At 42.8% G+C, this 13,517-nt stretch overlaps 1 protein-coding gene across 5 annotated transcripts in view; it reads right to left on the bottom strand.

Annotated features, from left to right (window-relative positions):
- The window catches only part of MYO19 (myosin XIX), a 554,640-nt gene that overhangs the window by 163,964 nt on the left and 377,159 nt on the right, over window positions 1-13,517 (bottom strand). For all 5 annotated transcript variants that reach the window (XM_077295453.1, XM_077295452.1, XM_077295451.1 and 2 more), the window contains one exon: window positions 341-414. In XM_077295453.1, the coding sequence (XP_077151568.1) occupies window positions 341-414 (74 nt within the window). The remainder of the gene's footprint in view (window positions 1-340; window positions 415-13,517) is intronic.

The following is a 13,517-nucleotide window of genomic DNA, read 5'->3' as shown; positions in this document are numbered from 1 at the left end:
CTAAAAAGGAGTGATCACACCGTGGAGAGCTGTTGCACTAAGTGGACGGACATTAATATTTATTTTATATTAATAAAATTAATTATGTCATTAATGTTATTAATATTGAGCAGAATTAATTTCATCCTATTGGTTCGGCCCTTCAAAACAGTCACAATCTCCCATGTGGCCCCTTGGGAAAATTAATTGCCCACTCCTGCCATAGACTATCATAGGTAAGAGTGCTATCCGTTAAAACATAGAACTCGAACTAGAAAAACTGACGCATGAATGAGGCGTTAGACTAATAACAGGTAAATCTAATCTGGTTTAAGAATGTTTTTGAATACATTTACTTTACCTATAAAATGTTTCCATCTTCCAGATTCAGAACATATGCTTTGATTTATTGCACTCACCAGCCAGTCAAACAATCTGGGAAAAGAAAACAAGACCAATATCTGTTTTCAATAACATTTATATTTACAAGGCCATTGTAATTATGATGAATAAAATCCACGGATCCCCAACGCTCAGCAGGTCTATAAGGGTTCATTCAGACAACAGTGATATTTTCACTCATGCAAAAAAAATGGACATTACCGTTTTGGATCATATTTTAATCAGTAATTAGTCAGCTTCTACCATCAGCAGTTTTTGGCACCAGAAAGGCTGCCTGAGTTTTTCAGGATTCCAGAGACTTGCTTTGGGCAATATAAACCGTAACTAGGAACAAAAACTGGGACATGTAAAAACCGCATCAACCTTCATGAAAACCACAGTTAGAATGCGTACACTGTGGTCTGAACGAGCGCTACGATTCCTGCTCCATTCACATGTTTTATGGGGTACCAGATAGTGCGCACTAAATGTTCTCTTTGCGGGCCTCTATGCTGGAGAAAGAGAACAGAAAGAAAAAACAACCCTGAGGTCTCGCCTCCCGAGATCTCAATTGCGCATGCACTGTAAAGCATGGGAAGCGCAGGGTCTCCGGGCTTTCACAAAATGTCGGTGAAGACCCCACACCGCCAAACACCACCTCCTGAATAATAACTTATAACTCAGGTGGGAAAGTTATCACCCCACCCCCAAAAAGCGAGGAATACCTAAGGGGCAGTTTTTGTGACTGCTCTACGATGGCGAATTTTTGCAACAAGGCACAGGACCATAAAAATAGATTCAGAGATCGTGGATATCCCAAACCTAAAATTGATACAGCTTACCATAATGCATTGGGCAATAACAGAACACCATTACTGACCCCTAAAGTAGAATCTGATACAGATATTCTAACCAGATTGATAGGTACTTAAGACGACCAACAACCCAAGATCATGAATATCCTCAGGAGACACTGGGCCATTCTTAAAACCGACTCCAATATCTCAAAACGGATATCATCGGGTCCATCCGTGACATATAGAAGAGGCAAAGCCATAAAAGATCGTCTTGTGCATTCACTCCCCCCCCCAAAAAAGAAGAAACATGGTTGGAGAATATGTCGGTGGGCAGGTTTAGATGTGGCTATTGTAGCTTTTGCCACCATGTTACACCCAATACGTTTACTAGCGTAGTAACAAATAGAACATATAAAAACAGAATTTGTAAATTGCAAAACCTCCAGAGTAGTCTACTTATGTACCCCTATTTCTCCCCAAAACGTCGGAAAGACAAAAAGACAATTGAGAGTTTGTATTGGAGAACACTTAGGAGATATCAGGAATAAGAGAGATATACCACTTGCCCGACAATTCAATGCACAACATGGTGGGGACATGGGGAATATCTCTTTAAAGACAAAAGAGCGGGTTGCCCCCTCTATCCGTCAAGTACACTGGGATAGGAAAATCTTGCAAAGAGAAAGTAGATGGATCTTCTGGTTAGAGACAGTTTATCCGGGTGGGCTCAATGAATGTCAGGACTCTGAACATTTTTTACCTTTTGTGCATTACTGCCCTTTTCCAAGATGGCGTCTTTGGTCTCATGTGCACTGTGTCTTCCTGCTATAAAACTCCACTCCAGCCTTCAGTATGTGCTAGAGTATTCTGCCTTGCATCCAGCTCCTGACCTCTGATTACTCCCTGGCTATACGCCTGCTCCTGTGTGGTGATCCTGCTACTCTGCTCCGAGTTCCTGCTGCATACACAAGTTTACAGTAATCCTCCTTCATCTGCTGCTCGTGTTTACTTCATCTGCATTTGCTGGACATGTAAGCTGCTGCTGCTTTGCTATAACCTGAGACTATTAACCAGGCCTCCCTGGTTGAGCCAAGATATGATTTGAACTGCCTATAAGCATATCTATCTGTGTCTGGACTAAGACAAGGATTTATTCGTGTCAAGTATCCTCAAGAATAACTGTGCTTCATAGACTTTCTGCTTGATTGCATTTTTCTCTGAAGACTGCTAAGCTGCGTTTATTATTTGCACCAAGTGTTGTGGATGGAGTTTCTCTCTGCACCTGTTTGAATCACCGTGTGATAATATAGACTTTACCACTTATAAAACTGTGTCCTGTAGTTGTCTTGTTCCATGCAGAGAGTCTCCTGAGTTATCCCCTATAATAATATATTATTACAGGATACTCTAGCCTAAAAAAAAAAAGAAAAAAGGAGACTGCTGGAACAATGACTGCAGAAAGCAAATTAGTGCAGGTGTTTCCCATAATTAGATCACTGCAGAAAGATGTGGAAGGTCTGCAAAAGAAGTTTGGAAGCATTGAACACAATCAACAAGTGTTTGGACAAACTTTGCAGGACTTGAGCAACCGCATGGCAGCCCAGGAAAACAAACTTGCTGGCATAGAGTCCCAGTATGGACGGGCTTTTCAGGACATAAGCACGCAAATAGCTGCACAAGTGACTTTAACCTCTGGGCAACCGCCACCAGCTGGCCCACCTAAGTTGCCCCCATTCAGATTTAATGGTGATCGCGACAAATTTCATGGCTTTGTGAATCAATGTATGCTATATTTCGATGTGCATGCTGACCGTTTTCCTACTGATAGATCCAAAGTATTGTGTGTAATAATGCTACTGACCTCACGAGCGCTCGCCTGGGCGAATCCGATGATTGAGTCTCGTGACCCACGGTTAAATGACTTGGATGATTTCTTGGCCGCTATGGCATTAATGTTTGATGACCCTAATCGCCGTGCAACCGCTGAATCTGCTTTGTTGTCTTTACGCCAGGCTAAACGTTCTGTTATTGAGTATGCCACTGAATTCAGGAGATTGGCGGTAGATACCAATTGGGACAGTTATGCACAATTGCCTATTTTTAAAAGGGGTCTGTCTAGTATTGTAAAAGATGAACTAGCCTGCTCTGAGTCACCACAAGAGCTAGAGACATTTATACAGCATTGTGTGCACATAGACATTCGCCTTACTGAGCGTAGGCAGGAGAAATTTACTGCATATAACCGTGTTTCTAACTTTTCCCTTCCTTCCAAAGAGCCTGCAGGTAAAACCTCTCAGGACGTGGAGGAGGTGCCCATGCAAATTGATTCCGTTCAGAGGCGCGAGATCAATGAGAGCCGGGAGCATCGCCTTCGTGAAAGTCTATGTTTCTACTGCGGCCAGTCTGACCACTTCTTGATCAATTGTCCTAAGTGTCCTAGACGGCCTAACAAGGTGCTAGCAGCAATAGGGGAGTATGACAACTGTGATGATGAATCTGACATCTCTGAATGTAGCCTGCCTTTAAACGCTGTATTCCATTCACTTTCTATGACTTCACCCCCAAGGAGCTGAAGGAAAAGAACTCTCACTGTTCTCTCCCTATTAAGATCCTGTGTTCAGGACAGTGGATTTCTAGTGCAGCTATGATTGACTCTGGTGCAGGTGGCAATTTCATGGATATCGCATTTGCCAAGGAACATGGTATTAAAATTCAGCAAAGAGCCTCTCCAATTACCATGGAAACAGTGGATGGGTCACACCTTTAATCTCTGGGCCTGTGGATCAGGAGACCGTACCCCTTGAAATTTTGTTGGAGCCTAATCATCAGGAGCAACTTTCTTTCTTGCTAATTTCTTCTCATTTTCCTGTGATTTTAGGTATTCCTTGGTTGCGTTCTCAGAACCCAATTATCAACTGGGAGACCAAGGAGATTATCTCCCCAACAAGGAGCAACTCAGCGTTAACAGAAGCTGTCCCTGAGTCCACGGCTATGGAAAAACATGTACAGGTATTTTCTTTACCTCCAGCTTATAAAGAGTTCTCTGACATCTGTGACAAGAAGAATGCAGATCAGCTTCCTCCACACAGGCATTATGACTGTCCCATTGAGCTGCTTCCCGGGGCAGCCATTCCTTTTGGTAACGTATACCCTTTGGCGGCACCTGAGCTTCAAGCCTTAAAAGAGTATATTGATGAAAATCTGGCCAAAGGCTTCATACGTCCTTCTTCCTCACCAGCAGGGGCACCTATCTTTTTTTTAAAGAAGAACGATGGGACCCTGAGACCCTGTGTTGACTATCGAGAACTCAATAAGGTAACCGTACGAAACCGTTACCCTTTGCCTCTGATTCCTAAATTACTGGAAAGAGTCCGCCATGCTAAGGTGTTCTCTAAACTGGATCTTCGTGGGGCTTATAATTTGGTGCGTATTCGTCCAGGGGATGAGTGGAAGACAGCATTCAGATACCGGTATGGAAACTTTGAATCTCTTGTGATGCCCTTGAAACATTTCAACATCATGCTAATTACATTTTCAGAGATTTGTTGGACCAGTTTGTAGTGATCTATTTGGACGATATACTAATCTCTTCTGACTCTCTACAGGAACATGAAGAAAATGTCAAAACTGTTTTAAGACGTCTGAAAGAGAACCAGCTGTATATTAAGCCGGAGAAATGCGAGTTCCATCATTCTGAGATACAGTTCTTAGGTTATATCGTCTCTCCCCAGGGGCTGAACATGGAATCTGGTAAGATTCAGGCTATCCTTGACTGGCCGGTACCCAAGAATGTTAAGGAGGTCCAATGTTTTATTGGTTTTGCAAATTTCTACAGACGCTTCATTCGAAATTTTTCTGATATTGTCCGTCCCATTACATCCTTGACAAAGAAGGAAAAGCCCTTGAAGTGGTCATCACAGGCTTAAGAAGCTTTTGATCGGCTTAAGATCTGTTTCACATCACCACCACTGTTGATACACCCAGATCCAACACTTTCTTTCATTGTGGAGGTGGACGCTTCTGATAATGGCTATTCTCTCCCAAAGAAGTGGAGAGAAGGGTCTGCTACATCCTTGTGCTTTCTTTTCCCGTAGACTAACCTCAGCAGAGAATTACGACGTGGGAGACAAGGAATTGCTGGCTATTATTGCGGCTTTCAAAGAATGGAGGCATCATCTGCAAGGAGCTGCACAACAGATCATAGTGCTAACTGACCATCGCAATTTAGAGTTCCTTAGATCTGCTAGATGTCTTTCTCCTCGTCAGGCTCGTTGGGACTTATTTTTAAATCAATTTAACTTTGTTATCTCGTACCGTCCAGGTTCTCGTAATGGGAAGGCTGATGCTTTATCCCGAATCCATGCTGCGAATTCCGTACCTGGAGCCCCGTCCAAGACCATTCTATCTGATGCCAATTTCATCGGAGTTATCCACGATCAGGACTTGTGGAAGGAGTGCAGGGAGGCCTATGAAGGTGATGTATTTCTGGCCAACCCAAATGTGGATATTAATCTTGTCTTTAAGGGTGGCATGTGGTTCAGAGATCGACTTATCTACGTCCCGGAGGTCGTCCGTCTGCAGATCCTCAAGTTGGTACATGACTCCAAGTTGGCTGGTCACAGGGGGGTACAGAAGACACAAGAGTTCCTGAGCAGATTCTTCTGGTGGCCAACTTGCCTGAAGGATACCAAGGACTATGTTCTCTCTTGCGAGGTATGTGCCCGTTACAAGACTCCTCATGTGGCACCTACGGGTCTTCTACAACCATTACCTGTTCCGTCCTGCCCTTGGGGGTCTATATCAATGGACTTTATTGTGGAGCTGCCTACATCGGGGGGCATGAATACAATCATGGTGGTAGTTGATCGCCTGACTAAAGCTGCTCATTTTGTTCCATGTACCGGCCTCCCCTCAGCTAAAGATACAGTGAACTTGGTTATACAGAATGTCTTTCGGTTACACGGGGTTCCGGATGAGATCATCTCTGACCGTAGAGTACAGTTCACTTCAAGATTCTGGAAGGGGTTTTGCTCTGCACTCAATATTAATGTCTGTCTCTCTTCTGCTTACTATCCCCAGACAAATGGTCAGACTGAACGTACCAACCAGACGCTGGAACAATATCTAAGATGTTATGTCAGCCATCTCCAGGATGATTGGTTGGAGTTGTTGCCGTTAGCCGAATTTTCATATAATAATTCTCAGAGCGCCTCCACTAAATTTACACCTTTCTTTGCCAATCTGGGTTATCATCCGTGTATTTTACCTAGGTCTCCAATTCTCCAGTTCCGGCAGTGGAGGAAAGGCTGACTGCGATGAGACAAAATCTGGAGGTTCTGAAGGAATCCCTGACCACAGCTCAAGAACGTTATAAGAGATCGGCTGATAGATTCCGTAAACCTGCACCCATGTTCAAGGTAGGAGATTCCGTGTGGTTAGCAACTAAGAATCTGAAGTTAAACGTTCCTTCACAAAAACTTGGACAGAAATTCATTGGCCCTTTCAAGATCAACGGTATTGTGAGCTTTGTGTCCTGCCGGCTGAAGCTGCCTAGGACAATGAAGGTACACCCAGTTTTTCATGTATCTTTACTAAAGCCTGTATCTCCAAATACCTTCCAGGGACGTGTTGTGCCACCTCCGCAGCCTGTGGTGATTGATGGGCAAGAACAATTTGTGGTGGAGGAAATTATTGATTCCAGGATTCGGCTCCAATATCTGATAAGATGTCAGGGATATCCCCCTGAGGAAGACTCTTGGGAACCTGTGGAAAACATCAATGCCCAACAGAAGATTTCTCGTTTTCATCAGAGATTCCCTGAGAAACCAGGTCCAGGATCATCCTGAGGCCGCTTCTAAGGAGGGAGTAATGTCAGGACTCTGAACATTTTTTACCTTTTGTGCATTACTGCCCTTTTCCAAGATGGCGTCTTTGGTCTCATGTGCACTGCGTCTTCCTGCTATAAAACTCCACCCCAGCCTTCAGTCTGTGCTAGAGTATTCTGCCTTGCATCCAGCTCCTGACCTCTGATTACTCCCTGGCTATACACCTGCTCCTGTGAACCTGTGTGGTGATCCTGATATTCAGCTCTGAGTTCCTGCTGCATACACAAGCTTCCAGTAATCCTCCTTCATCTGCTGTTCGTGTTCACTTCCATCTGCATTTGCTGGACATGTAAGCTGTTTCTGCTTTGCAATAACCTGAGACTATTAACCAGGCCTCCCTGGTTGAGCTAAGATATGATTTGAACTGCCTAATAAGCATATCTATATGTGCCTGGACTAAGACAAGGATTTATTCGTGTCAAGTATCCTCAAGAATAACTGTGCTTCATAGACTTTCTGCTTGATTGCATTTTCCTCTGAAGTTTCCTATAGACTGCTAAGCTGCGTTTAATATTTGCACCAAGTGTTGTGGATGGAGTTTCTCTCTGCACCTGTTTGAATCACCGTGTGATAATATAGACTTTACCACTTATAAAACTGTGTCCTGTAGTTGTCTTGTTCCACGCAAAGAGTCTCCTGAGTTATCCCCTATAATTATTACAATGAACAATTGAGCTTCTCGAGCTTCATTTAGCCTCAATGGTTATGCATTGGTCCTTTGACAGGAAACAATATCCCGGTTTAGGATGATTGTTACCGTAATACTATGATCTATAAACCTAAGGGTGGGTGGAGGGACCTACTAAGGATACCATAGGACACAATTATGGTACCCCGTTCCAGGTGGGTTATACATATATTGATATCTAAATATTTCCATCTTATGACAATTGAGATAAATTATCCTTTATTAACATATGATTTGAGTGGTCTTTTTGGTCAAACATTAAATAACTTCCCTCCCCCCAGTAAACACTCCCCCTCTCTTTTCATGCATATATTTACCAGTAGGGTAAATATCTAACCTGTGAAGTCGTCTCCCACCTTTTGCATCTTAATCAGCTTTAATACATTAGTTTCAAATGAGCGCTAATAATAAGCCATTACAGAATCATGTCAAAGTAATGTGAGGTAACATTAATGACAAATAGATGTTGTAGCGAAGGACAATGATTAACCTACATGCATCTAAAATCATGATGCAATATACATAGGCTGATTTTCTGTAGTGCCAGCGGGGAGGTGGATGGAGCGCATGTGTGTTCTACCATTTCGGACGGGGCGGAAAATACAGCACAGTTTTTTATTTAATGAGTCTCATATCATTTGAGTACACCTGTAGTTTAATAACTGGGTTTATTTGCCATCATTACTTGCATTACAAATAAGCTGGCTGATATCCTAGATAGAGGTCAATATATTGTGTTAAACCGAATATAACTTTGTGGTTGAGTAGTACCTTCCAAATGCACAAGATAACCTGAAATCAGTAAGCATCACTTGTGGTTGTATTAGACTATTTGGATCTAAGACATATCAGTTAGAGATTTAGAGATGGATCCATGGAGTAGTAATTTCAGGTTGTAGTGTCATACTCCCTTGCTGAATATACAGTATATGATTGAAGACCCCCACACTTGTGAACTTTATAGACTGTGATACTACACCACTTCATTACTAATAAGAACAGTACAGCTTTTCCATCTGGTGAGATTAAGGGAAATATCCAAAGTGTGAGTGTGTCTACATATATATAGATATAGATATATATACTGCTCAAAAAAATAGAGGGAACACTTAAGCATCAGAATATAACTCCAAGTATATATAACTTCTGTGAAATCAAACTGTCCACTTAGGAAGCAACTCTGTTTGACAATCAAATTCACATGCTGTTGTGCAAACGGAATAGACAACAGATGGAAATTACCCAAACACACTCAATAAAGGAGCGGTTCTTGCAGGTGGGGACCACAGACCACATCTCAGTATCAAAGCTTTCTGGCTGATGTTTTGGTCACTTTTGAATGTTGGTTGTGATTTCACACTCATGGTAGCATGAGACAGACTCTACAACCCACACAAGTGGCTCAGGGAGTGCAGCTCATCCAGGATGGCACATCAATGCAAGCTGTGGCAAGAAGGCTTGCTGTGTCTGTCAGCGTAGTGTCCAGAGGCTGGAGGCGCTACCAGGACACAGGTCAGTACACCAGGAGACGAGGAGGGGGCAGTAGAAGGGCAACAACACAGAAGCAGGACCGCTACATGAGCCTTTGTGCAAGAAAAAACACTGCCAGAGCCCTGCAAAATGACCTTCAGCAGGCCACAAATGTGCATGTGTCTGCACAAACTGTTAGAAACCGACTCCATGAGGATGGTCTGAGTGCCCGATGTCCACAGATGGGGGTTGTGCTCACAGCCCAACACCATGCAGGACGCTTGGCATTTGACGCAGAACACCAGGATTGGCAAATTTGCCACTGGCGCCCTGTGCTCTTCACAGATGAAAACAGGTTCACACTGAGCAAATGTGACAGACATGACAGAGTCTGGAGACGCAATGGAGAGCGATCTGCTGTCTGCATCATCCTTCAGCATGACCGGTTTGGCAGTGGGTCAGTAATGGTGTGGGGTGGCATTTCTTTGGAGGGCCGCACAGCCCTCCATGTGCTTGCCAGAGGTAGCCCTACTGCCATTAGGTACCAAGATGAGATCCTCAGACCCCTTGTGAGACCATATGCTGGTGCGGTTGGCGCTGGGTTCCTCCTAATGCAGGACAATGCCAGACCTCATGTGGCTGAAGTGTGTCAGCAGTTCCTGCATGATGAACACAACAGGGACATCATGTCTCGCACCAAGGTCACATTGCACCACAGACTGTCCAGGAGTGGGCAGATGTTTTAGTACAGGTCTGGGAGATTCCTCAGGAGAACATCCACCGCCTCATCAGGAGCATGCCCAGGTGTTGTACGGCGATCATACAGGCACGTAGAGGCAACACACACTACTGAGCATCATTTCCTTATCGTGAGGCATTTCCACTGAAGTTGGATCAGGCTGTAACTTTATTTTTCACTTTGATTTTGAGCATCATTCCAACTCCAGACCTCCGTGGGATATTAGTTGTGATTTACGTTCTTCATTTGTAGGTTTTATTGCTCTCAACACATTCCACTATGTAATGAATAAAGATTTACAACTGGAATATTTCATTCAGTGATATCTAGGATGTGGGATTTTAGTGTTCCCTTTACTTTTTTGAGCAGTATATATATATATATATATATATATATATATATATATATATATATATATATATATATATATATATATATATATATATATATATATATATATATATATATACACACACAGTACAGACCAAAAGTTTGGACACACATTTTAATCTAAAGATTTCTCTGTATTTTCATGACTATGAAAATTGTACATTCACACTGAAGGCATCAAAACTATGAATTAACACATGTGGAATTATATACTTAACAAAAAAGTGTGAAACAACTGAAATTATGTCTTATATTCTAGGTTCTTCAAAGTAGCCACCTTTTGGTTTGATGACTGCTTTGCACACTCTTGGCATTCTCTTGATGAGCTTCAAGAGGTAGTCACCAGGAATGGTCTTCCAACAATCTTGAAGGAGTTCCCAGAGATGCTTAGCACTTGTTGGCCCTTTTGCCTTCACTCTGCAGTCTAGCTCACCACAAATCTCGATTGCGTTCAGGTCTGGTGACTGTGGAGACCAGGTCACCTGGCGTAGCACCCCATCACTCTCCTTCTTGGTCAAATAGCCCTTACACAGCCTGGAGGTGTGTCTGAGGTCATTGTCCTGTTGAAAAATAAATGATGGTCCAACTAAACGCAAACCGGATGGAATAGCATGCCGCTGCAAGATGCTGTGGTAGCCATGCTGGTTCAGTATGCCTTCAGTTTTGTATAAATCCCCAACAGTGTCACCAGCAAAGCACCCCACACCATCACACCTCCTCCTCCATGCTTCACGGTGGGAACCAGGCATGTAGAGTCCATCCGTTCACCTTTTCTGCGTCGCACAAAGACACGGTGGTTGGAACCAAAGATCTCAAATTTGGACTCATCAGACCAAAGCACAGATTTCCACTGGTCTAATGTCCATTCCTTATATTCTTTAACCCAAACAAGTCTCTTCTGCTTGTTGCCTATCCTTAGCAGTGGTTTCCTAGCAGCTATTTTACCATGAAGGCTTGCTGCACAAAGTCTCCTCTTAACAGTTGTTGTAGAGATGTGTCTGCTGCTAGAACTATGTGTGGCATTGACTTGGTCTCTAATCTGAGCTGCTGTTAACCTGCGATTTCTGAGGCTGGTGACTCGGATAAACATCCTCAGAAGCAGAGGTGACGCTTGGTCTTCCTTTCCTGGGGCGGTCTTCATGTGAGCCAGTTTCTTTGTAGCGCTTGATGGTTTTTGCAACTGCATTTGGGGACACTTTCAAAGTTTTCTCAATATTTCTTACTGACTGACCTTCATTTCTTAAAGTAATGATGGCCACTCATTTTTCTTTACTTAGCTGCTTTTTTCTTGCCATAATACAAATTCTAACAGTCTATTCAATAGGACTATCAGCTGTGTATCCACCAGACTTCTGCTCAACACAACTAATGGTCCCAACTCCATTTATAAGGCAAGAAATCCCACTTATTAAACCTAATAGGGCACACCTGTGAAGTGAAAACCATTTTGGTGACTACCTCTTGAAGCTCATAAAGAGAATGCTAACAGTGTGCAAAGCAGTCATCAAAGGTGGCTACTTTGAAGAACCTAGACTATAAGACATATGTATGTTCAGTTGTTTCACACTTTTTTGTTAAGTATATGATTCCACATGTGTTAATTCATAGTTTTGATGCCTTCAGTGTGAATTTACAATTTTCATAGTCATGGTCTGTACTATATATATATATATATATATATATATATATATATATATATATATATATATACACATATATATATATATATATACACACACACACACACACACACACACACTAAAGAGATTACCAAGTATGGGATCGACAACTGGCTCAGTGATCATGCTCAAATAGTGGTAATAAATGGTTTCACATCTAATTGGAAGAATGTTTCAAGTGTGGTATCAGAAGGTTCTGTCCTGGCCTCAGTGTTGCTCAACTTTTTTATAAATGATCTAGATAAGGTAACTGAAGGTAAACTAATCAGATTTGAAAACGATGCAAAGCTAGGATAGGAGGGATAGCTAACAATAGAGAAGACAGACAAAGGATTCAGAAGGATTTAGATAAACTTGAAACATGGGCAGCGACTAATAGAATGGTATTTAACAGGGAGAAATACAAGATTCTACATCTGGGCAAGAAAAACGAAAATTATATTTATATTAATGGGAGGAATAAAACTAAGCAATACCACGTTTGAAAAATACTTGGGTATAATAATAAATCACAGTATCTACATGAGTCAACAGTGTAATATAGCAGCAAAAAAGGAAAACCGAGCTCTTGGAGGTACTAATAGTAGTCTAGAGACTAGATCACGTGAACTAATTATCTACTCCTTCTTGGCCAGACCTCATCTGGAATACTGTGTCCTGTTCTGAGAACCACAATTTAAAAAAGACTTTGAAAAACTGACAAGTGTTACCAGGATGGTGAGCGGACTGCAAACTATGTCCTATGAGGAATGGTTAAAGGATCAGGGAAAGTTTAGCTTGCAAAAAAAAAAAAAAAGATTAAGAAGAGACTTAATAACGGTCTACAAATATCAGAAGGGATGTAACAGTGTAGAGAGATCAGCCTTAAGGTAACTTCACACTAAGCGACTTTGCAGCGAGAACGACGACGATCCGTGACGTTGCAGCATCCTGGATAGCGATCTCGTTGTGTTTGACACACAGCAGTGATCTGGATCCCGCTGTGATATCGCTGGTCGGAGCTAGAAGTCCAGAACTTTATTTCGTCGCTGATCACCCGCTGTCATCGCTGGATCGGCGTATGTGACGCCGATCCAGCGATGTGTTCACTTGTAACCAGGGTAAATATCGGGTTACTAAGCGCAGGGCCGTGCTTAGTAACCCGATATTTACCCTGGTTACCATTGTAAAAGTAAAAAAAAAAACAGTACATACTCACATTCTGATGTCTGTCACGTCCCCCGGCATCCGCAGGGTTACGCGCTGCTGCTCAGAGCTTCCTGCACTGACTGTCAGCGCCGGCCGTAAAGCAGAGCACAGCGGTGACGTCACCGCTGTGCTCTGCTTTACTGCCGGCGCTGACACATTCAGTTGAAAACAGCTGACATGTCGTGGCTTTGAGGTGGGCTCACCGCCGGAGCCCACCTCAAAGCGGGGGATACTGCCAGCTGATGTACTATCCCATCAGCTGGCAGAAAGGGGTTAATGACCTGGACATTTTTTGCAATTCAAACCAGTGATCCTTTATGA

The sequence above is a fragment of the Ranitomeya variabilis genome, chromosome 3 (genome assembly GCF_051348905.1).
Source record: "Ranitomeya variabilis isolate aRanVar5 chromosome 3, aRanVar5.hap1, whole genome shotgun sequence".
Taxonomy (NCBI): Eukaryota; Metazoa; Chordata; class Amphibia; order Anura; family Dendrobatidae; genus Ranitomeya; species Ranitomeya variabilis.
This window is presented reverse-complemented; position numbering and strand designations above follow the sequence as displayed.